The 24,643-nt window shown below is 42.4% G+C and overlaps 2 protein-coding genes and 1 long non-coding RNA gene across 8 annotated transcripts in view; 1 reads left to right on the top strand and 2 right to left on the bottom strand.

Moving 5' to 3' along the window:
- The window catches only part of CABCOCO1 (ciliary associated calcium binding coiled-coil 1), a 214,364-nt gene extending 210,957 nt beyond the window's left edge, over positions 1 to 3,407 (bottom strand). For 3 of the 4 annotated variants that reach the window (XM_048311323.1, XM_048311325.1, XM_048311326.1), the window contains exon 1: positions 3,305 to 3,393. Coding sequence is in view for 1 of the 4 variants with exons in the window: in XM_048311322.1 (XP_048167279.1) it covers positions 3,305 to 3,350 (46 nt within the window). In the remaining 3 variants the exon portion in view is untranslated. Of the gene's footprint in view, positions 1 to 3,304 lie in introns of all 4 variants that reach the window. The other variant, XM_048311322.1, reaches the window with a different exon arrangement.
- A 13,124-nt stretch (positions 3,408 to 16,531) lies between these two features.
- On the bottom strand, positions 16,532 to 20,442 carry LOC125329059. Its single transcript, XR_007205022.1, has 4 exons — positions 20,237 to 20,442; positions 19,798 to 19,870; positions 18,103 to 18,176; positions 16,532 to 16,588 (listed from the first exon to the last, which is right to left on the bottom strand). It is a non-coding gene; the product is annotated as an uncharacterized LOC125329059 (long non-coding RNA).
- Positions 20,443 to 20,615: 173 nt separating this feature from the next.
- The window catches only part of RHOBTB1 (Rho related BTB domain containing 1), a 52,948-nt gene continuing 48,920 nt past the window's right edge, over positions 20,616 to 24,643 (top strand). The window contains exon 1 of one of the 3 annotated variants that reach the window (XM_048311565.1): positions 20,616 to 20,818. The gene's annotated coding sequence lies outside the window, so the exon portion shown is untranslated. Of the gene's footprint in view, positions 20,819 to 21,021; positions 21,103 to 24,643 lie in introns of those variants that run through there. The other 2 variants (XM_048311561.1, XM_048311562.1) reach the window with 2 other exon arrangements.

The following is a 24,643-nucleotide window of genomic DNA, read 5'->3' as shown; positions in this document are numbered from 1 at the left end:
TAATACTGAAAGAGAGAACTGTTCTATATCATTTTACACAGTATGAGCCATACAAGAAACATTTCTGCCCCAACTGTATCAGAAAAATCTGCTTCTACTCACTGAAACATGAGTGTTTGAGGGCCCTGGGATTATAATCCCATTTTTAAACCACGTTTATCTGAAGATATATTTCTTTTCTAATATATAAGAATGCATTAAATCTAACAGATAGTAAATAAAGCAGATGTGAACCATGAACATTTGCTTAGAAAATGTGACATGAGGTTGGATGAGATTATTTTATCTGTAAAGCTTCAGGCACGCTTGCCCCAGATTAAGGATAGATGTTTTAAAATGCAAGAATTTGTTCTAAATTACTTGGTCCTCCTTGATCCTCAGACAGATTTAACTGCAGTGCAAACCTTTCATATGCCTCCATATGCTCTTTTAAAGTTAGCTTTACATCTGATGAACAGTACAGACCTGCTCCATTTGCGTAGTTGGAACACCTAAAATGTGAAAATCCATATTGAGCAGTAACAGGACAGGCAAGCCACCCACCAAAGAATATGTCCTTTTTGCCAAGAACAAAGAAAGTCTTATTTGAAATAGCTCATGTGACAAGAGGGTCACAGGAAGGCACAGCACATAGATTTAGCCAGGCCACGTTTTCCCTCCAGAATCACACCTCCCAAGGTGAAATCAGAGCAGATCGTTTTTTACCACAGCTGTGCTCTAGAAGCAGTAACAACTACAAACTGACACTGGCAGTGCACATATGGGCTGTTATCTGGTCAGCGAATATATTCAAAGTTAACGCTGATGCATCAAATACCTTCAGGCTCCATTACCCTTTCCTTTCACCCAGCTGCTGTTTACAGACAAAAGGAATCCACTCTGGTTTGCTGAGCAGATCAAAATGTAACAGGCTGTATATGGCCTGCAGTGGAAGAAAACAGTGACATATCATGCCACTGCACTGACGTAAGGCCATTACACGCAGCGACAGTGACACATTGACTTTTGCACCTATTGCAACATTTTAAGCCTCTTTCCACCATGTCATCAAGTACAGAGTTCAGCCACCAGCAGCCCCAGGCAAAATGTGCCAGTGCCAGCCAAAGAGGACTGGGACACTGGGGACAACTCTAGACATGGACTTGCAGGCTGAGGTCTGACTCAGCTCTGCCTGGGCAAGTGACTGACAGGTAAGGATGTGCTACCAAAGAAAACTCAACACCCAGCAGGACACAGAAAGGAGAAACAGCAAGTTTCAACCATAGTTTACTGTTGATAGAAAACTTGTGTAAAATCCTCCCTTTGCAAATGGATTCTTAAAACACATATATCGTATGAAAGTTTTTAATTACTCTCTAAAATCCTAAATTTCTCAATTTAGCTAGTTTGGGTACTGCCAGAGTAGAAAGAGAACTGCGCTCAACTCTCTGTCAGGTTATGAGAGCACAGAGGAGGAGGTGATTTATCTCACTCCCCATATCCTCATCCTGAAAGCAGAATTCCAAACTCTTTATCAGGCCTTGCAAAGCACAGGAGCAGACATGAAAAATCTACTGCTTCATCAACTATTGTCAGTGTCTTTCAGAGAAATAAGCAAGAAATATTTAGTTCATGGGCTACTTCAAACTCTTTCCTATAGTCCTGTGGGGTAAACAGCACATCTTGGGAAGACCTGCTGTGGAAATTGAAGTGAAATTAAGAAAATTCACAGGAGTAAAGAATTTTGACCTGCAAATTTTCTGTTACTGAAGAATTATGAGGCATCTGGACTAGAGAACATGGACCATATGCAAAGTTAGCTCCGTAGGGATAGGTTCACTCTTTTACTATTTGTAACTCAAAGATGGCATCATAGTCAGAAATAATCATTACACTGCAAAATGGAATTATCCTCTTCCTTTCTTAAGGTGTTATGCTAATCATTGAGATACGTGACCCTTGCGCCCTTCAGTATAATTCTGTGCATGAATTATGGAAATGGTTTGTTCATAGTCATGAGTATCATAACAAAAAAGTGTAACTGTTTTGTACTTCATTTCATTCTCACTGGCAAGTCCTAAAACCTTGGGTCTACAGATTTAATGGAACATTATTTTATTAATTCAGTCCTTTTCAAAATTTTTTTTCTCTGCATCTAACCTGTCTTCCTGTCTTTTGAGGCTGGAACAGACTGTCATAATATGAAGCTCTCTTTAACAGTTGGACATACTAGTTTTGCAGTGGCAAAAAGCACTCACAACCACTGTGCATGAAGAGGGTACACTGCACTATTCTTTTGCAATTACACCTGGTCCCTTCCTGAAGAGCATAAAGAAAAGTATTGCTGGCTTTGGAGAAGCCCAAATATGCATAAAGGAACAGAACTGTATCAATGAAGGTGAACCATTATATACTCACCTGCCTAGAAATGCCTGGAAGATTTTAAAATACTTTACACCTACCGATTTTTTTTTCGTTAGCACTGAATCTAAGAGGAAGAAAATATTTTTGGTGATGATATCAGTAGATAGAGACACAGTTACTGTCTAATGAGTTTCCCATCAGAACATTCAGGTTGTTAGGAACTGATCTAGACCACTCCTATGTATTTCTCATGATTTCCTACACTGTAAGGTACTGTGCTTTAGCATGGTTCTTTGCAACAGTACCCAGCTTCTGCATATGCCTTCCATAAACACAATATAACAGTTACCTACAGAAGGACAAGAATGTCAGAAGAGCATAAAAAAGATGCAATAAAACAAAAGATGGGATGTGAAAAACACACCTCTTGAGGTGAAATAGGCATTACTTGTAGATTTAGATCACTGGAGAATAAAGCTAGGCTAAACTCAGTGTCGTTGGAAGCTAGTTAGCACGCCCCATGCAGAGAAACATTGTTTTATAGACTGGCTTATGATTAATAACACTCTAGGAATGGTACACTCCAGCTGACACACACAACTCCAGCTTAAAAGATTACCTTTTTTTTTTCCAGTCATCATTAGAGTAAAAGTTTATGTTAGTCAAGCTAGCAAAAAGGAAAGAGGATTTGTTTTAAGGGAAAAAACCTCTTGCATGATGAATGTTTCAGAATGTTTCAGCTTTCTGTGTTTGATCTACATGACTGGTTTATAAACTGCTTTTAAAACTGACAAACAAATCTTGTCAGAGAATAATACAACACACCACTAAGCTGTAGCAAATGATTTCCCTTAGGGTTAGGTTTTGCTATGTGTCTGGAAAAGACCAAATAAAAACATGTCCTTGCTAAAATAAAGCAGTTTTTCAAAATTCAGCATCCTTTCCATACACAAAGGTTTACGTTTTTGTAGCAAGGCTTTGCTGTCTTCTTGGTTTATGTGCAGCATATGGCTTTCAACAAATGTCAGCAAGAACAGAGCAACTTCACCAGACTCCTCGGAGAGTGTTTCACCTGGCTGTATAACAGCTGCATTTCCATGAAAGCTGAGAAGCCCTAGGTTTATGATTAACAGTTTAATGTTAGTTACATCATGGGAGAGGCACTTTGTGCAATCATCTTACATAATTTACTGTATACAGTACTAATGCCAGCGTGAGTTATAAGTCATCCACGAGTAAGTCCTGAAGAATTAGAAGAAGCTGTAAGTAATACACAGGAAAGCCTGCCAACAATGGGCATTTGTGATTCGTTAATGACTGGATATTAACCTTTAATTTTTGGATTTTCAATTGCTACATGTAATCGTCAGAAACCTCCAGATTGATGTAATCTCTCACATTCCCAAGTTGTAAAATGGGCCTTTCAGACATTTTTTTTCCAAACTGCTTTCTTGTTAGTGCTTGCTGCAGAAAATTACTATGAAAGCATGAATATCTTTTGATGGCAGAACAATGAATTTCTGGCAAACCTGGTGTTTTGCATAATCATGATCACCATCACTTTATATGTGGGAATGATCTCATTTGACTCTTATCATTTGTGACTTCTTATTCTCACTCAACTGGGACTACTTTTATCTTACATATGTAAGGTTGCTAGCGCATTTGGATGATTGAAGACTTCATTGAAATTAGTAGTTTGCAGTGACATTCATAATACTGCAGATACTTTCTAAGCATACCAGTCACAGTCTATGCTTCATGAAGTTTAGTGTATGGGAATGGTACAAATAGAGGTAGACAAAAGAAAAACAAAATTTCTCAATTGCAGGAGTTGTGTCAGGGGCTTTCAGAGGGCTTCTGAATGGAGGGCTGTTCATGAACTGAGGGAGAGTGATCCACACTTGAGGAATATGATTGCAAGACACAAATGTTTGCTATCAGAAATAAAGCCAGTAAATGTACCATTCAGCAAATATGGGCACCTCTAATACAAGTGCAAAGCTTTAGCAGCTACTTCCTTTGAAAAAACCAAAAAAATTCTCACATTCCATCCCACATGCAGAGGACACGCTCCTACAGCCTCTTTCACTCATAGGCATGCACATTTTTTTTGCTACTAGGTTTTGGATACACTTTAAATTACAAACCTGATGGAAGTAGGAGCTTCCTTTCTTTATCTCTGCTTACAAAAGGTGAATTACACATAACAGTATCATAACTGCATTATATGCCTACTATATATAATGTGTTAAACATTACACTACAGCAGAGAAAGGCAATCTTTCCATTTAAAACCTGCAGGCAGACTCCAAATATTACTGCAGTTTCTAAATAGAAGCAGGAATAGTCAAAGTTGTTTTGATCTGTTGTGCCCTCTTCATCCATGAAGTTCTTAATTCAAACATCTCTTTTCACACCAAATTTATCAGACCCTGGGGATCCCTTTGGCATCAGGAATCCTGGCTCAACAAAGCAATCAAATGGAATGGAAGAACTGGGTCACTGATCAATTTGTTCTCTGGGATGCTCAAAACATCCGGAAGTCCGCTGAATTTGACTGAGTGATCTCTGTTGTATAGAGGGAATTCTCAGAGGACATGGAGCTGCCAGAGTAGCTTCTTTCACCATCTCCTGCAATGGGCCTCTTTTCTAGCAAGAGGCACAGCCAGGAGCGGGCAATGTCACTCCCTGCTGGCACAGATCCCAAGGGCTGAGGCTGTTACCACGTGTGCTGGTGACCAGCCTGACACTGGGACAGGCACAGCTCTGCAGCCACAGAGTGGAGCTTTCTGCCAGCTGCAACCAGACTCTGGACTGCCCTGCTGCAACATCTGTGCAAGCTGCTGAACACACAGTTCTCCTTTATACTTGGTCAATATTAATCATGGCAGGTGGGATTGTCAGGAATGACTTATGGCACACCTGCACAGCCAGAGTACAGTGATGGAAATCTGTACATAAAAAGGTGGCATTGAAGGTGTTTTTTTCCAGGAAGCTCCAGATTGTCTGTGTATGGATCTATTTTTTACTTTACATAACTACTTCAAATGTATTTTTTTTGGAAGAAGTTGCTACACACTGCAGCTACACACTATCACACTATGTTTCACAAAACCCAAATTCTGATCTGATAATTTTGCTCAGTTTTCCACTGCCTGTTCACTGATCTGTGTCTTTCCATATCATTTTTCTTAAAGGCTTAATGCACTTGTGATTTTACAGTATGTCTATTTCTACATAACAGTGCAGGTAGTGGAACCTCCAATGCATGCAGCAGAATATTCCATACAGGCATACCTAGAACACAGGTACGTATGGTAATAGCAGAACCAGGCACAAAATATAAGCCCTAAGAATCACAGCCAGGAATCAGTGATTGTATCAGTATCAAGGGATCACACAGCCAGGCTTTGTGGTGGAGACTATATGACCACATTCAACGTTTTTCTTTGAAATGGCCTGTTCATTATGGCAGAGGTAGAAAATGGTCATCTTAACTTCTAACAGAATTAGATGCAAGACCTGCATCTCAAGGAAAGTATAAGCTATGTTCTTAGTCTGACACTCCTGTTTCCAGTGGATCCCAAAGGCCATATGATATTCGAGTAGGACTATATTTCACTTGTTCTTCTCCTGGGCTCGAAGTAATTCCCTATTTTGCATAAAAATGGCCTTTGTGAGTCTGAACAACTTTAGCTTTAGTAATTAAGCAAGTGAGGAGATAGATAAAGCTACTACAGGTACAAAACATGTATGTGTTCTCTATATCTCCAGTGCACCTAAGACATTTAATTAGCTTTACCCATATTAATAATGATGAGAAAAAAATAAGGTTGATAAGAGATCCCCACAGCCACAAGTGCTTTCTGACCTACTACTGCAAGAGTTCCCTTCCTCATTATTTTGAACTAGGTTCTTTCCAAGTGATGTTATTTCTGTCCAGGCTCACAACATATCAAATGTGTAAGTGAGGAAATTACATGTTGTTTTATAGAGTGCCATTTGGAAAAATTTGATTTGGTATGTAATTTCAAGCTTATGGAGTCAACTTGCCACGTTCATTCTGGATTCATAAGCACTGCCTTAGGTTTGGTTAATGTGGTTTTGTATTTTAATACAGAATAGAACAATAAAGTAGCAGCTCTTCCTGAGAGAGATTTAAGACTTAACTAGAAATTCATGCTAAAGAAATTCCCCATGGTGCAATGTGAGGCCACCTGGGCTGAGTAAAGATAATAGCCGGGATTCTGTAGAGTACCTTAATTTTGGGATGTCAGATTTGAGACATCTTGAAAAGCCTGGGGTTTCAAGGACAAGTGTTCCACTGTTTCCAGAAAGAAGGTAGCTTGAGTGCCACTAAAAGCAATGAGCCAGTATATCTTGGAAAAAGTGCTTTATTCCAGGAAGAAAAATTGTTCACTTTAAGGACAAATGTCCTCTTTCCATTTTGCATTAGGCACTTGAAAACCCTGCCAGCATTTGCAAAACATATGTGATTTAATGATTGTATAAGAAAAGGCAGCTGTAAGGAAACTGACGGCTATGAAATCCTAAAGTAAATTCCATATAAGATACCTTTGCTAGTAGCTGGAAACTTCTGTATTTAGAGGACACTCTCCCTTGCTGCATCCATTGAAGTAGACAGAAGTTTTCATAAAGCTGCCTTAGAATCATGATATAGCAACAGTGGATGTCTAGTGGTCTAGTGGATGTCACTAGACCTACACAGAGGAGGATAGTTATTCCCCTAGTTAGTTTATATGTCCTTTCTGCTGTGCTGCACCCAGTTATTGTGTGCAACTAAATAAAATACATGTAATCAAAGACCTCCTCAGTGATGGTGTTAAAAAGGTACGTAGTTCATTGGAGGGTGGGGAGGGGCAGGGCAGGCTGAGGGGTTCAAGCCACCTCTAACATCTTTCTAAGATAAACTGTATTTACATTTCCCCAGTGTCTGGTGTGCAGTGACCTTGGAGCCCGACTGTTCTCACAGTAACTGTGTCAGGTGTGACAGCAAATGTACTCAGATAGCTGCACTCTCTGCTGCAGCAAGATAGAAAGCAAAGGAGAGCATAGGCATCCTTCACTTTTAAGAGGATAATATACCTGATTACACATCACTTTGGGTCCATGCCTTTATTCTGTACCTCTTACTCCTTGTACAGAACTGCAAAACTGCTTAGGAGTGCATTGTCATCCACAGCTGTCTCATTGTCTCTGTGTCCCACCTTTCCTCAGATTCTAAATCACTCTTGGTATCCCTCCGAAGGCCTATGGAAATATGAAGTTTCATGTGTCCTCTATTAACACCCTCCACTACCTCTTCTCCCTCAGAAGGACTTTTTGCCAATCAGGTATACGTTTGTGAACATAATGGCAAGAATATGAAATCTGTGCTAACCATTAGGAAGCTACCAGTATGCTGAGAGCACTTCACTGAAATGGTAACTGGAAAAGAATGCAAAGGGATTTTCTGTCTCTTGGCTTAAGGTTTAAACTAATTTCTTTTAGCTACTGTATAAAGATAGCTGTGTGGATACCGTTGCTAGAACTGGCCCATTAAACCCTGAGCTCCATGCTGAACAGAATTTACAAATCACCCTTAGAATCTTCTTTGGACTATCTAAACACTGCCTTTCTTGTGTATTTATGAGCATCAAAATGCATTTCAGCATCTTACTGCAGAAAAAAATACCACATTTTCTTTCTTGTTGTACTCTCTTGCTTTGCAAGATACAACAAGATGCATAAAGCAAATATATTTGGCTCTTCTGTGACTATGCAAAGAAACAGTCACTGTTTCATAGGATACAGCCAAGGTCCTGGCTCCCTCCCCCTCTGCCTTCCACCTCAGGAAGAATGTGAACAGGGGGGTTCTGGATTCCAGCCCCTGTGTTCCTGAACACTTGGGCAAGACTCAGCACATCCTCATACCTGCCAGAGACCCAGCTGCAGCCAAGAATCAAAGACCAGGTCTCTTTTTTTCTTTTTAATGCAGTGTTTGAAAACACATTCAAGAGCCTTCCCTTCATCTTCCTCCTCCCTTTTCTTCTCGCCATGACTGTCAGTTCTTTTGACTGAGTATCATATCACTGGGATTGATTGCACAAGAGTCACCTGAATACCAGTCACAATGTTTAACCTTCCACTCACCTGCACGCTCTGAGACATATGATCTTCTTCAAACACTCACCCTATGATTTACAGGTGGGGGAAAAGTGAACACTGAGGCAGCAAAATGCAGGGCTTAAAATGAACTTAAATGAAATGTTTCATATATGCAGGCATTGCTAAACAGTGAAGTCCTTGTTTATGATAGACCTTATTTCACCTTCAACCCACAGTGACTTTATCACACTTCATTTGTAAACTCTGGGTATAAATTCTCACAAACCCAATGTATTTCATTTATTCATATTGGTAAATCTTTCCTTAAGGAAGTTGTCCTGCTAAATCTGTTAGGGCTGAGACAATGCCATCAGCTTAAATAAAGGCCTTAAGAATGGGCCAGTTTTTCCCACAGAACATGGACAGGAAATCAGCACCACACATTTCCAGGAAGCCTAGAGTGTTCCAGCACCAAAAGCAATGTAACTACATTGGCCCAAGACAGCATTTGAGCTAATGGCAACTGGAGCCTATGGCAGTACCCTTATTAATACCTAAACTACTTGGCAGGCTGCTGCTGCTGCATTCTATGAGTGGACAGAAGAAAAAAAGAAGGCTTTATCTATTATGCAGCAGAGAAGTAAGACACAGCATATTTCACAGAAAACCAGGCTAGTAAGAGAAGAACACTTTAAAAAACAATCCCTCTTATGACATGACACTTTCTTTATATGCACATACCCAGTCCCACCCTAATATCTCACCATTTCAGCCTATGCCAGCTGTTGAGTAAGGTTTAACCATGGTGCAGACACTATTAGATCCCCAGAAGATGCTAACATGAAATTGTATCTTCCTCAGCTCTGCTACTCACAGATCTATTTGTAATTCAAGAGACATAAACTAGACAAGTTGCCCTGGCAGATCCACCAAAGTTCTCACTTTCTTCCTTGGTAGCCTTCTAGTTTCAAAAATTACAGTTCTCTTCTCCAGGCATTGAATACAGCAGCTACTGAAGACATTGAGTTTATCCAAGATACACATTCCAGACAAAAAATCCTCATGCTGCAGAATTTATCAGATTTACAATAATTTGTGCCGTGGGATTTTTTACTTTCATTGCCTCATTCTGCCACTAAAAAGTAGATATGAATCCCTATTATTCTCACTATCCAGGTAGCAGTGTCTTTCCTTTTACTTCCCATCAGGATCAAATATCAATGAAAAAATATTAAGAGTGCTGGAAAGGTCAGAAATACAGCCTAAGAACTAAAATATTTTCAGATGAGTGCATGTGCTCTGTGAATCAAGTTTTGCAGTCACCAATCACAAACTGCTGTTTACTTCTCTAACAGCCCAGATTAATACCAAAATACAAATGCCAGGCAATTCAGAAAGTCAATCATGTCACTAAGGCTACAGCTTTTTTTTTTTTTTTTTTGCCTCACAGATCAACTTTGGACTAAGAAAAGAAAAAGTAATCCATTTTCCACAAAACAAAACCCGAATTTAAAAATAACCTGGCTTTTAACTATGGATTTTGTCAAGTTTTTCTACTTTATTTTCTGTTCTTGGGAGCCACAATATGTAACAGTACAAGTGCTGTGATAGAACAGATGACAGGACAGATTGCTGTGTTATCTTTTAAAAGCCAAAATAGATTCAGGGTTAGAAAGAAAGGACACTTTCTATAGTCTGAAGTATTGATGCTGATTTCCTAGCTCTGCCTTATTGCCAGGCTAGGACCTTGCAACTGATTGGCTACCAGTAACAGGGTCTCTGACCTGCTGATGAGATGAGGAGTCTCAGAATGAGACCCTGCAGAAGTGCTGCTTCTCTGCACTAGGTAGGGGAAGTGCATATCACTGCAAGTTCAAATCCCTTTCCACAGAACTGAAGCTTGATGCCCTGTAGGTGCTGCTGGGGATTGTAGCATCAGGGATGCTTGAAGCTTGGAATCTGTGTGTTGAAGATTCACTGACAGCCTTAAAACCCCTTTGGCCCTGTGACTCAGTTTTATTTAGGGAAACTGGGATAACTAAGATTTATGCAGATAATTTGTAACAATTTCTCATAGCACCTCTAGTTGCTGCCATTGAAACTGGTAGGATGCTTCTTTAAGGTTTCTCAGCACAGGAAAGACATTGACCTGCTGGAGTGGGTCCAGAGGAGGGCCACAAAAATAATCAGAGGGATGGAACACCTCTCCTTTGAGGAAAAGCTGAGGTAGTTGTGGTTGTTTGGTCTGGAGAAGACAAGGCTTTGGGGAGATCCTATTGAAGCTTTTGAAAACTTAAAGGAGATTTATAAGAAAAATGGGGAGAAACATTTTAGTAGGGTTTGTATGATAGGACAAGGGGTAATGGTTTTAAACTAAAAGAGGGAAGATTTAGACTAGGAACGAGGAAGAAATTTTTACAGTGAGGGTGGTCAAACACTGCCACAGGTTTTCCAGAGACATGATGGATGCCTCACGCCTGGAAACATTCCTGGTGTGTTGGGTTGACCCTGAGTTGATGGACAGTCTTTAAGACCAATTACGCTTCTCACAATTTACATATTTAAACCGCACGGAAAGGCGGGACTTCCCCTTTTGGTCGGAGCTCGCCTGCTGGAAGGTGGGGGGGCTCCGAGCCTCCCGGCCCCGCTGGGCCGGGCCGGGGCCACTGCCCCTTTCCCCCTTTCCTATCGCTGCGGCACGGACCCTGGGTCACTGAGGGGGACTGTCCCAGAGCCGCAGGCAGCTAAAACCAGCCATGGACTGCTCACAGCTAAACCCATCCAGCGCGGCTTCTGGGGACAGGCGGGTCCCTCTCCTCTCCATGCGGAGCCGGCGGAGCCAGCGGGAGCCGGCAGAGCCTCCTGTCTGCAGCCAGCACACTCCGTGCTGAACTGAAGAGGACACCACGCAGCCAGCAGCACAGAGGGAGCGAGGCTTTCCCCACCGTAAAGCCCGAACAAGAACACCCTTCAACATGGTGGCTTCAGAGTCAGAGAGAAAGAGAAGTGAGTCCCGTGGGACGGAGCTGAGCATGGCGACAGGAGAAAAGAGGGCGGTGCCGCGATTCTGGCGCGCAGCTTAAAAGAAACCTTCTTGCATGCCGTGGTAAGAAACTGTAATACCACAAACTGTTTGTCTCTTTAATCCATTTGAAGAACATGGGGGGTGGGGGGGGTGGAGAATCAACGTGTGCCTATGAAGTTTGTGAAGAGTGCCTATGCCAGGCTATATAGAAGCAGTGAGAGGCTGTTAGAGACTTGTGGCGAAGGAAAGCCTCTGTGTGCAGGCCAAAATAACTTATCCTTAAAAAGATGAATAACCCCATGTGATGGCCCATGTTCTGTAGTGTGAAAGAACTGTGAAATTCTTCATGGGAGAGATGTTCTACACATAGCAGACTGTTTGTTTCCGGGCGGGTCTGCTATTGGTGGCAGTTTGGGAACCACGTGCAACTGAAGGAAAACCCTTTTTTCCTTAAGCATAAGAGAGAGACTTTTCAAGAACTGCAACACTGACTAACATCCCATGTTCTGTTATCTCTTGTGTGAGCTGGATAAAAGGAGAGAAGTGCTGGAAAGGGGGGGGGGGGGGGGAATTTACTTTAATTTTGTTTTGTTGTTTTCTCTTTACTTTTAATTCTGTTAGTAATAAAGCTCTTTCATTGTACTGCAACTGTTTAAGGTTTGTGGCCTGCTTTGCTTTTCTCCTAATTCTTATCTCACAGAAGGAAAATAAGTAAATAATGAATATTTTGAATCAAAACCACTACATTTAATTGGTGTTTCTGCCCGGTTTCAAACTCAACCCGCTACACTTATGGTGGAGAATGTGGGCAATTAATGAGCGCTGTGAGATGAAGATTAATTAGGAGAAAATAATAAGCAAAGCAAGTAGAAAGTTATAAAATTAAGTAGTATAATAGAAGAAATTTGCTTTGTAGTAGTGGTAAAAATTCTAGGGGTGGAGGTTTATGTAATTTGTTTTCTTTTAGCTCTGGTTTTGCTATTTTAAGTAACTTTTGGATATGTAAATTTTAAGAAGCGAGGGGTGGAATGTGTTGGGTTGACCCTGAGTTGATGGACAGTCTTTAAGACCAATTACGCTTCTCACAATTTACATATTTAAAACCGCACGGAAAGGCAGGACTTCCCCTTTTGGTCGGAGCTCGCCTGCTGGAAGGTGGGGGGGCTCCGAGCCTCCCGGCCCCGCTGGGCCGGGCCGGGGCCACTGCCCCTTTCCCCCTTTCCTATCGCTGCGGCACGGACCCTGGGTCACTGAGGGGGACTGTCCCAGAGCCGCAGGCAGCTAAAACCAGCCATGGACTGCTCACAGCTAAAACCATCCAGCGCGGCTTCTGGGGACAGGCGGGTCCCTCTCCTCTCCATGCGGAGCCGGCGGAGCCAGCGGGAGCCGGCAGAGCCTCCTGTCTGCAGCCAGCACACTCCGTGCTGAACTGAAGAGGACACCACGCAGCCAGCAGCACAGAGGGAGCGAGGCTTTCCCCACCGTAAAGCCCGAACAAGAACACCCTTCAACATGGTGGCTTCAGAGTCAGAGAGAAAGAGAAGTGAGTCCCGTGGGACGGAGCTGAGCATGGCGACAGGAGAAAAGAGGGTGGTGCCGCGATTCTGGCGCGCAGCTTAAAAGAAACCTTCTTGCATGCCGTGGTAAGAAACTGTAATACCACAAACTGTTTGTCTCTTTAATCCATTTGAAGAACATGGGGGGTGGGGGGGGGTGGAGAATCAACGTGTGCCTATGAAGTTTGTGAAGAGTGCCTATGCCAGGCTATATAGAAGCAGTGAGAGGCTGTTAGAGACTTGTGGCGAAGGAAAGCCTCTGTGTGCAGGCCAAAATAACTTATCCTTAAAAAGATGAATAACCCCATGTGATGGCCCATGTTCTGTAGTGTGAAAGAACTGTGAAATTCTTCATGGGAGAGATGTTCTACACATAGCAGACTGTTTGTTTCCGGGCGGGTCTGCTATTGGTGGCAGTTTGGGAACCACGTGCAACTGAAGGAAAACCCTTTTTTCCTTAAGCATAAGAGAGAGACTTTTCAAGAACTGCAACACTGACTAACATCCCATGTTCTGTTATCCCTTGTGTGAGCTGGATAAAAGGAGAGAAGTGCTGGAAAGGGGGGGGGGGGGGAATTTACTTTAATTTTGTTTTGTTGTTTTCTCTTTACTTTTAATTCTGTTAGTAATAAAGCTCTTTCATTGTACTGCAACTGTTTAAGGTTTGTGGCCTGCTTTGCTTTTCTCCTAATTCTTATCTCACAGAAGGAAAATAAGTAAATAATGAATATTTTGAATCAAAACCACTACATTTAATTGGTGTTTCTGCCCGGTTTCAAACTCAACCCGCTACACCTGGTCAGGTTGGACAGAGCTCTGAGCATCCTAATCTAGTTGAAGAAGTCCCTGCTCACTGCAGGTGGGTTGCAACTTTAAAGGTCCCTTCTAATGCAAACTATTCAGTGATTCTGTTATTTTGCTGTTTCAGTATTTCTGGCCCCTGTATCTTCCGTGGATTGGTTAGTGGTTCTGTGTACACTCCCAACTACATAAAATGGTGCACACTTGTGCTGAGAGGCACAAACATCCATTTATCCTTTTTATGCCAGTGGATTGTGTTAACCCTAAACACTGACAAGTACCAGGGTACAAAGAGTGAGTCACATCACAGTCAGAGTTCTGCATCTTCAGAACATGAAAATACTGGCAAGAACTCTTTACGGAAGTTGTCAAGAAGTTTTCAAAACTCACATTCTTCATAATAGACTCTAATTGAAGGGGCAAAAAATACTTAGACATTTATCACTAAATGTATAGAACTCCCTAAATGGAAAACAAAACAGTTCATAGTTTATGAACTACATAGAAATACCAATATAATACTCAAAAGTTCTTTGAATGATTTACATATGTTCTAAGCATGTCATGGACAAGGAAGTATTAGCCTATAAAGGCTGAACCAAACTATCAAGTATTTATAAAGATGTCTATTAACTCTTCATAAACTGTTGAAAGCACCTGCTTAAGAGCAAGTAGTTCAAGTAACAAGTAACAACATTGCCTACACCAACTGGTCGGCTCCATTCTCAGATTTCAAGATGTCTGGATTTTCCTGAACTATTTCAAACTATGATTCTTCAAACACTCTGGTGTCTTCTGAAAGTTCTAGTAGAAGAGCAATTAGTTTCTAGAAACTGTGATGGATCACTGACACTGATTGATCTTGTCAGAGACAATGGAAAACTTTCTTTAGTGCCATATGTCGTCAGTCTGAAAAGAGTAAGTAATAGGTAACAAAGCACAGGACATTGCCAAAATTTTCTATCTTTACTAAAATTTTTTCACATTTTTTCTTTTTTTGAGCTACAGGAGCTAGTTATGTATTCAGAAAACAACTTTCCTACGGTTACCAAGACACATAGATCTTAAGCCCAAATGAAGATCTGCAGATGAAATACTAGTTTGGCATCATTTAATTAAATATTTCCATTAAAATGTAAGTCTGAAAATTTGAAAGCAATACTCAATTTTTCCCTTTCTTTTTTCCTCATATTTCCAAATTTTCCAAACTTTTTAATAGGTTCATTTAAATGTATCTGGCATATTTTCAATGACTCTCTGTTGGAAAACATAGAGAAAGTTTCCTCATGCAGTATACACAATCTTCAAATGTAGAGGCAATACAAAAATCATAATTCTCTTTCTTGATTCTCTTTAGCTCTCCAGCTCCACAAAGAATTAAACTCCAGACCATCAGATCCAACATCTTGCTAGAACAAAGAAGTCAGAATCTGAATCCAGACGCAAGGATTATTTACTGAGACTGCCATTGTAGCAGACCTCTTATTTACAGTGAGACAACTTTGGTCTCCACTAGTGATACACTGCAAGGTGATAATTCTTCTCTTAGGGTCTTGTAAGCTAACAGCACAATAAGGATTCCAAGTGCACTTGGAGCAAAGGAGAAGACCTGCTCAACACTCCAGTCCTCTGTGGTCTCAGAAATGGCTTTGTGCTGTGTTGACTTTGGTTTCTGAGGAACCACAGGGCTTACAGCCCATGACAAAACCTGAGGTTTGAGTTTGGGCCTTTTTAGCAGCAAAAACTTTTGTTGAAAAGTTTTATAAAAGCACCTACATTTTGTTTTACCTGATAAATGGGAGACAAAAGAAAGAAGTGAAAACAGACAGTAAGTAAACAGTATGAAGAAATACTACTTACAGTTAAATATGCTTTTATGGATGGCAGCCTATTACCAGGTCTGGAAAAAGATGTTCACATGAGGTACAAACACCCAACAACTAAGCATACTGACAGTGACATATTGGACCAGCTTGAGAACTATCAAAATTGCCAGTGTTGCCATTTCAGATATATGTGTGCATCCATTTTTGCTTGCACATCATAATCTGAGCTAGCAGAAGGCACTATTTTTCTTTTTTTGTAGTTATATAGACTGGCTAGTTTTGGCCAAAGTCCCTTGGTACTGTAAGTGGTACTTGTGAGCATAGAAACAAGGAGCTCTTTTACAGCAGCCAGCACTTGAACTGATGGATAAATCACCACAGAAAGATAGCTTTTTGAGTGTGATGCTTGTGAGAGACTCCCACACACACTACACAAGAGGAGTTTGGGCGTAGATGATGAAGATTGGAGGTGGTGTGCTCATTCTATCTTCCACACTGGTCCAGACTTCAACATCAGGAGGGAAGGGGAGGGGAGGGGAGGGGAAGGGAAAGAGGGGAGGGCAGGGGAGGGGCAAGGAAAAAGGTGAGGCGAGGAATCTTTTGGTCAGTTCTTGTTCTGCCTCAGTTTTACATCTGAACATAAGGATGGATAAGCTTCAGACAGTTTAACACTCTATATTACTTCATGATCTCTTTTTCCTGGATCAGTTTTGTGTAATTATGAAGTCATACAAGCTTTCCTTGATGAATTTTGTGCTTTACAAAAGACTAGTTCAGTGTGGCTAAGCATATTCACTACATTTAACAAAACTGTGAAAATAAATGAGTGGAAAGGTTTGTCCTTATCCTTCTTCCATGGCATTGTTGGTCTTTCCAGTGTTCTTTGGAGGGTATTCTTCAAAGGCTTGTCCAAGCTGGTTGTAAGCCTTTTTATTTAAAAAGAACGAATTGTATGAAGACATGATTTTGAGCAATGCTGGATAAACAGGAACTGTCCATCAAACCAGAGTTAAAAAGTATATATTTGTTAGAACCACTAGACGTCAGGAACTCTGCTGTCACTTCACTCCTGATATTTCTGAGCCCAAAGCAATGGGAGATTCAGGTAGGTTTTCCAAATCAGGAATGGATTCCCTCTGCATTACTTTTGTATAATATAGATTTGACATTTCCACAACCTGTTTCTCCTCAGGATAAAATATTTCACTGTTACAAAAATTTGCCAGTGAAATCCTTCCTCTCTCACAGTTTCCAAGTGTCTTTACCCAGACAAACCTTTGCCAGTCTTACGTAGGTTGGTCTAGTATGAACACAATGTGATTCATGGTGGTGATTGCTTCAGTGTTTATAAGATTATTTTTATAACAGTCTATAAGGATGAGGTAAAGCTTCAGCAGAAGGTTATAGCGTGCCTCCTGACATTTTGACTCTTGCTCTGCTCACAGGGAAGAACTAAAACCTCTCACTACTCTGATTCATTGTATTACAGCCTAAAGCTGTAATAAGGCCTTCTAAGAAAGGCTCTGAAAGCCCTCAGTAGCTAAAATACTGTGATTATGATGTCTCAGGACAAAGAAGCAGCCTTCAAAGCCAGCACAATCTTTGCCACACATAGATGTGGAGAACAGGAGCTCCACCTGCCCCAACACCAAATGACAGGGAGAAGGAATGTAAGCCGGAGCTGGCCACAGCCTGCTGGAGACTGTGGGCAGAGCCAGAGAATACTCAGCAAGAGAATGTCACTATCTGAAGCCTGTTCCAGGACAATGTGACAGGAAAGGGCTACAGTAACCACAGTCATAACCCTAAGACAATAGAGGATAAAACATTAAAAACATCTCAATAAATTGTAGCATAATGAGCCATTGGCTTCAAAGCCTGTCTGGAAAGGCCTGGGACTTGCTCATTGCCATGTCTCATATGCCCTCCCATGTCACCACAGTCCACTTGGCAGAACTGAGCACATGAACACTCTCTGCTCCACCACAGCACAAAGGTCTATGCTCAATTCACTGCCGCTGACACCTATTGCTTCAAGGCACCGGTTGAAAACAGCTGAGAGGACTTTCAGAAAGCTCACTGTCTACCTCCCTCCTGTAACATGTAATGAGAGCTGAAGAGTAAAAATCCAAATCTTTTATCCTTTAAGAACTCAGACACAATGAAATCCATGAATCACCTGGAGCTACTATAGTCAGACTAATGTAACTGCAGCTTGATAACGGTGCAGCTATGAAAAGACTTAAAATCATAAACATTTTTGTCACCTTGGTATCTTCTGTGAATAAGGAGCAAAACATTATGACTGGTATCAGTCTGTCTTATGTCTGGGTTCAACAGATATTGTCATAAAAGTTACACAACTGTCAGCCAACAATTATTCTTAACAGCAAATTTAATAAATTGTTTTGGCATCCATTCCTGGAAGCCTAGAACTTACATAGCTTCTCCCCATCTATTCCATGTTCACTTGGAAGGATAATGGCACTCCATCTCTGCTCATAGATTCAACACCTGTAATTTTGCAAAAAAATAAGCTCAATATGAAAAGCATAAATTAATTTTTCAAAAATCAATAAGGACTGTAAATGAAAGTTGGTGGAAAGAGAGCAAGTGTTCTGTGAAGATCATTAGCTTTCCATAGTACTGCCTAATTAATTTAAGGCTGAAATGAAATTATCATACTTTAAAGGGCAGATGATTTACTAAATACTTTTTTTTTTTTCTGATTTAAACGTACAGTCTTGGTATCCAAGGCATAATGAAAATATCCTACACCCGTAACTACAGAGCAGTGAAAAACTAGGAAATCCTACTTTGCTGGCATAAGAAAGTAAGTGAATAGGACTATCCTCAGACTAGCAAAGTTTCCTCTCTGGTACAACTGAGAAGCTTCCTTGTGTTGGACACAATCTGGGATTAAACATGGGAGTTCAATTTCCAAAACTGTCAGTCAAGAACCTTTCAAACAACCTAAATTCATTTTGAAGTGCTACAGGAAATACATGAAATAGAATCAAGCCTTTCAGTGTTCACAAAACAGAGCTGATTTAAAGCAAACTCTGTAACCTGTGGCGTGGGTGGACTTTTATCTCATGTGGGTTTAGTTAGCAGAGCTAAAAATGTTAGCCAATACAAGGTTGGAGGCTGTCCTCTGAACAGATGCAGATGATAACCCTTGTGAGCTCAGCTGTCTGCTCCAACTGCCTTGCAAATGATAGTGTGTTTCCAGCACAAATTACAGGAATTTAGACAGTTTGTTTGTACAGAGTGAAATTGCACAACTATACAATTCTACACGCAAATACTGTGGAAGCACAGTGGAGGCTTCCTCGTTGGGGCTCTAAATATGAGTTACCAGAACTCTGAATAAACTCTTCCCAAACAAAATAATCCTTCCAGTTCTGGGGAGTAACTGTGGCCTAGCAATCTTTCTTTGTCCTTGGTACCACATATGCAACAAAGGTCATTATCTCTCAGTCATTTATTCTAAACTTAACATTTAGCCAAGTTGCTAACAGTTTCTGTCCACTTAATGAGGAGCTCACAATACCAAGTGTCATGTATTTTAAAGGCTTAGCTCCTGGAATCCTGTGATCAATCTCCCACATTTCTTTTACAAGTGTAAAGCACAGGGTATGCTAGTGTTTGACAGTACCTAAAGCTGATTTAGGTGCTCAAGGCAGTCTGTCCATGGCAGCACAGAGCTCCACACAGGCTAATTCGCCTCTATGCACAGTTCAGCATATGGATACAGCATGCATGTACATTGCACTATTGATACAATATACAGCAGGTACATTTCAAGCCTTCATGACTCCACACGGAAGTACATGAAATAAAAATCATCAAAGAAGAAAGACGATTCAATGAACCCTGCTTCCCTTGTGGTTTTCATGATCTGGGGGCTAGGTTCATTAGTTCTGCAATGAATGCCTGATCTCTGCCATTCAGATAGGAGAGCAGTTTGGCTGCGAGCCCAGCCTGCCTCTCTACCTGCAATACTGCCAGCTCCTGCTGTCCTTAAGCCCTGTATCTTAGCCCTCCGCCTCTCAGAAGGGTTGTGTTGTCAGAAGCTCCCTGTAACCAACATTAAACATCACCAACGTGAAGCACTGGCACAAGAGCTGCGTACCTGGCCCCGTAGTCCTCCCAAATCCTCCTCAACAGCACAGGATGACCCAGGGTGGAAAATTGAGTCCAAGACCCTGAGTAAGCAGAAAATTCCTTTAACACCAGGCTACTAGGCTGTTCCTCAAATTTACGTAAGCGTTTCAGCAATATGTTCTACAACCTTTTTAAATGCCTTACGGAGCTGGATTATTTAAGGTGTCCCACTACTGTTCTGTTTAACGATTTCTGTTAGTGTATTATTGATAGAGAGGTCAGACACCCTGAGGACAGCGTAAATGGAAAGCATCCTGGGCGGAAAACGGGCTTAACGTTGTTTTTTAGCTACAATTCAGCATGAAAGTTCTGTGTTGGGAAACTGAAACGAGCAGTGCGGTGGGACTTCCTCGTCAGACAGCAATGTTAAACACAGGAGTATTCACAGTTCAGGGAGGCGCACACACCTTGATCCCACCGTCGGATTCCACATTTCATCGCGCGGATGCTCACACGGAGCAGGGAGGAGGCGGCCGGGGACCCCACCCTCCTGCGCGCGGAGGTGATGCCGTTGCGGCCGCTCCCCGCACGGGGCCCCGCAGGATTTCCTGCCTCCGCAGCCCCTCAATTCCTGGAAACGATCTCTCCCGAGGGCAGGAAGGGCGAGCGCGTCGCCGCCGGCAGCCGCACAGCCCCGCCAGGCGACCCCCGGCCCCTCAGAGCGCAGCAGCGCGCGCACCACCCCCCCCCCCCCCCCGCGCCCTCCTCCGCGCGCGCTTCCCGCCGCCACGCGCGCGCGCGCGCTGCTGTAACGGCCGCGGCAGTAGCACCGCGTGCCGGGGCGCGCTCACGTGACGGCGCTGGTTGGCTGGGACGCGGCCGCTCCGCGCCGGGCACGGAACAGCACGGCACCGTACGGAACGGCACAGCACAGACCGGCACAGCACAGCAGGGCGGGACGGCACCGCACCCGAGGCACCGCCCCGCCCTCCGCACCCCGCTGAGCGTCACTTCTGTCCTGTCCCCAGCCGGTCCCGCTCCGCGCTCAGGTGAGACGCTGCGGCCCCTGTGGCCGGAGGGAGGGAGGGCGCGGGACGGGCGGACGCCGCCGCCGGTCGCTGTCGGTCGCTGTCGGTCGCTGTCGGTCGCTGTGGGTGACCCAGCGGGGCCGGACGCCGTGGGAAGCTGCGCCGGAGGAGGGAGCGGCGGGCGGCTGGGGCACCGCGGGGCTGGGAGCGGCGGGCCGGGGGCGCTCCCCGTTCCGGAGCAGCTCCTGCCTCAGGAGGGTCTCCGCACCTGCCCGCCTCGCCCTGGTGTCCTGTTCCCTTCCACGGTAAGGCCAGAAATGCTGACAGCTCCCTTGGGTGTCAGGCGGTGCTGCTGCAGCGCTCCTGAGCCATTCCATACCGTTAGACGTGTTCATTGTTTCTCTGGTTTCTCACGGTGCAGACAGGGCGCTGGGGTATTTATCACTACACCTGGCATGACTTTTACTCGCTCGTGCAGAGAGCTTCTTTACAGAATTCATCCTGGCTAACCCCTGTTTGTGAAAACTAGATGGACAAAACTAAAATCTGTTAGTATTTCACTTTCTGGATATTGGTTTGGCACGTTTGCCATAGAAATGAAACTTTCTTCTCATATAGAATCTTCAGGCACTTTCTGAATGCACTTTGTTTGAAAAGCAATTTGCTGAATTAACATAGCATGCACAAAGATAACTTGAGTTGACGTACTAGCAGAGTACCATCTATCTCGTGAGCAAAAATGGAATATTCCTGCCCTTAGGTTCCTTTTTAATCTTAAATTATTAATGGTTCTCTGCATTACAAGAATGAAATTTGTAATTGGTACAGAGTGCAAATGCATGTAGAGAACTGAATATGAGGAGCTGGTTATAAAGAAGGATGTGCCTCCCAAAAAGACCTAGCAGGAGAATGAAGAGCCCTTTCTGTACAGTTGTTGAGAACCTCTGGGGAGAAGCAGTGGGCCATACCCAGCCCAACTCTTTTGCAGCTCTCTGAAAAAAAGGAATAAGAAAAGAGAAAAACTCTTCCCTGCTTGGGGAGCATAGGAAAGTAGAGCTTTACAGTTACTTGCACTTTTGTTTAGCAGCTGTTTAATTGAGTTGTTGTGGGTGCTCCTAAGATAGGGTTAGTGACAATCATAGTATCCCATCTTCTTTTAGAACCTGATTGTCAGTTTCACACCAAATGTTGTCATTTGTACTTAGTTAAATTGATCTAGTTATATCACATGTTATCATGCTGTTGTCTATGTAATCAATACAGGTAAAATTTCCTTTTTCTCTGAGAGAGACCCCAGGGAAAAAGCATACTTGCCTAAACTGAAGTAGAAAGGGCAAAACACTTGCATTTACTTTGGATTCAACAATGTTAAAGGTTTGAAAATATGTTGAGAGGAAATGTTGGTTTAGGTATCAATGGGAAGTAACATTTCTACTGTCTGTTCAACCATGTAATGTAGAGCAAGTGAGGTGTGTCATAGTAAAGACTACAACAGTGAACTAAGGTTCTGCTCTTTTTTTTACTTAAACTTCTTCCAGTATTTGAACTTTTAGAGGCAAAAGTTTGAAGTGAGACCCTATTAAGCAAGTCAGAAACATAAGGGTTAAAAGCAGTTTTCTTCTATGTAATCCCTCAAAGTTTGTTGAAGAGATTTGGGGCAGATGCACTATGAATGTGTGGCGTTACAGAAACTGAAACCAATGCACAGAGGTGATGGGCTAGTAAAAGGAAACTCACAGAAAACTTGAGAGGAGAAAATTCTGCAATATTGTTAGTTTGGTAATAATAATAAAACCCCCCAACAAACCAAACAAAATGAGTGGAGCAAAAACTGGATCAGCTAAGGCTTCTGAATGACACGAAGGTGAAGCTGAGGTAGGTTTGAGGGGAAAACAAGGCCGAGTTTTCTTGAGTTTTCTCTAGTATCAGTGTGTTAGAGGAGTGTCTTGTGCATCACAGAAGAGGCTTCTAGGCCAGATTAGACATGACTGTTGGCCTGAAGTAGTCATCCAGGGAGCCCAGTGTTCCACCTGACCTCTTCTGCATTCCTTTTGGGCCTGGTTTGCACTGCAAATGTTTCACCTGCCAACCTGCAGCAGGTGTTCCTGTTCCTCACCTTTCTGCCTATTTAAAAGAAATTCCCCACTTTGGAGAATTAGGTCATATAAGTACATCCCTCACTGAGTTACTCTGTGTTCCAGCTGGTTTTAGTTTCTGTCAGCCCATGGTCACCTTGCTGCATGTCCTGCCCACAGTATCACGGTGTGCTAGCTGTTGTGGGTGGGCATTAGTTCAGGTAATGCCTGCCTGGGTGTGGAGCAGATGGGAGAGAGAAGGAAGTGCACTGCCATGGCCACAACTGATACTCTCTCTGCAGGCACACAGGGTGAAAGTCATGGGAAGCCAGCTCTCTTCTCAGCTGTGAGCTCCTCAAGGCTCTGATAAGGAAGGTGCATGTAAGGTTTAGCTGCTCTATTCTTCTGAGTGCAGATCATCATTACAGAGAGAGATCTGCTTCCACTACCATGGCATGAAAGATGTTTGTATTTTGGAGTCATAATAGGGTAGAACAATGCTAATTAAGAATTAAGCCTTTATTTTGTAGGCTCAACTATCTTCAAAACTAGAAAGTGGAAGACTGAGGGGCAGGGGAATGAAGGCCATAAGCTTTTATCTGTGAAGTGGAACTTTTAGGCTTATGCTTTAGTAATGATGAAAATCAGGTTTAGCTACATTTCTGTCTGCTTACATTCTTCAAACAACTGGTTTGACTTTACAGTATAACAATTAAGAAAAATCTCAGCAAGCAGGAGAGTCTTAATGTGGTCTTTACTAGGACAATAATGTAAATGATTAATGATTGATAAAAAAGAATTCTGAATGAGCTTGCGGAAGGGCTTTGCATGTCTGTTTGAGAGTAAGAAGGATCTTGAAATATCCTTGGAGGTCACATCTGTAGGTTTTAATGAGGGTGAAGCAGAGAAAGGCTGTTAGAAGTGAATGAGATCTCAGTGAAATAAAAACATAGAAAGCTCTGGGTTTATGATCAGATAAACCAGATCTATTTTTTTTAGTTTGGGTTTTTTGAAAAGGGTTGTTCTGAAAGAAGTTGCAAGTAACTTCTAATCAGCCACCAATACTCAGGAAACAAGTAAACAGTTAGGAATGGTACAGTATCACATAAGTAGCTATTTAAACAGTTTTAGAGCCCTGAGTGTGCTCATGTCACTAATTAATAATTTGGGGGGTTGTTTCATTGTGGGTTAAGGCTATTTTTCGTAGGGCTCACAAAGGGAGCTGTATGGGCCTGCCTTGGAGGAAGTAAGGGCAAACACTGTAGGAAAGATGGTGAGAAGATTCTCCACAGTTGTAGCTGCATGAAACACGGCAGTTCAGGAAGACTGATACGTCTTTGCCTCTAAAATGCTTACTGATAAATAGCAAAGGGAAGGGCAGGACTTCTAGAGGATATTAAACATCATGCCTCTAGCTCTAGGATCAATTCTTGTGGCTTGCATATTTCACAAAGGTGGAATGAAGTTTTACTTCATTTTCTGTTTGCTCTCTCTGTTGTGTTGTGCTGGGTATCTACAGAAGGTGGGAATTTCTGTGAGAAGTTAATTTCAGTCCTACATTGAATTTTGAAATGATCCTGATAAGAAGGGAGAAATGCCTAGGAAATCTAAGTGGGCCACTGCTCTGTTCATTTGAAGACTCTGCATTTCACTGCTGCTATTCAAGCTAACATGGACCCCTGAAACCTACTTGTGCCATTGAGCATTGCTTTTAGGGCAGCATCTGAGATGAAATACATGTTGCTCCCACCTTTGGTTCTTGGAAAACCTC

The sequence above is a fragment of the Corvus hawaiiensis genome, chromosome 8, assembly GCF_020740725.1.
Source record: "Corvus hawaiiensis isolate bCorHaw1 chromosome 8, bCorHaw1.pri.cur, whole genome shotgun sequence".
NCBI classification, from domain to species: Eukaryota; Metazoa; Chordata; class Aves; order Passeriformes; family Corvidae; genus Corvus; species Corvus hawaiiensis.
Note: the sequence above shows the minus strand (reverse complement) of the source record. Positions and strands in the feature narration are given on the sequence as shown.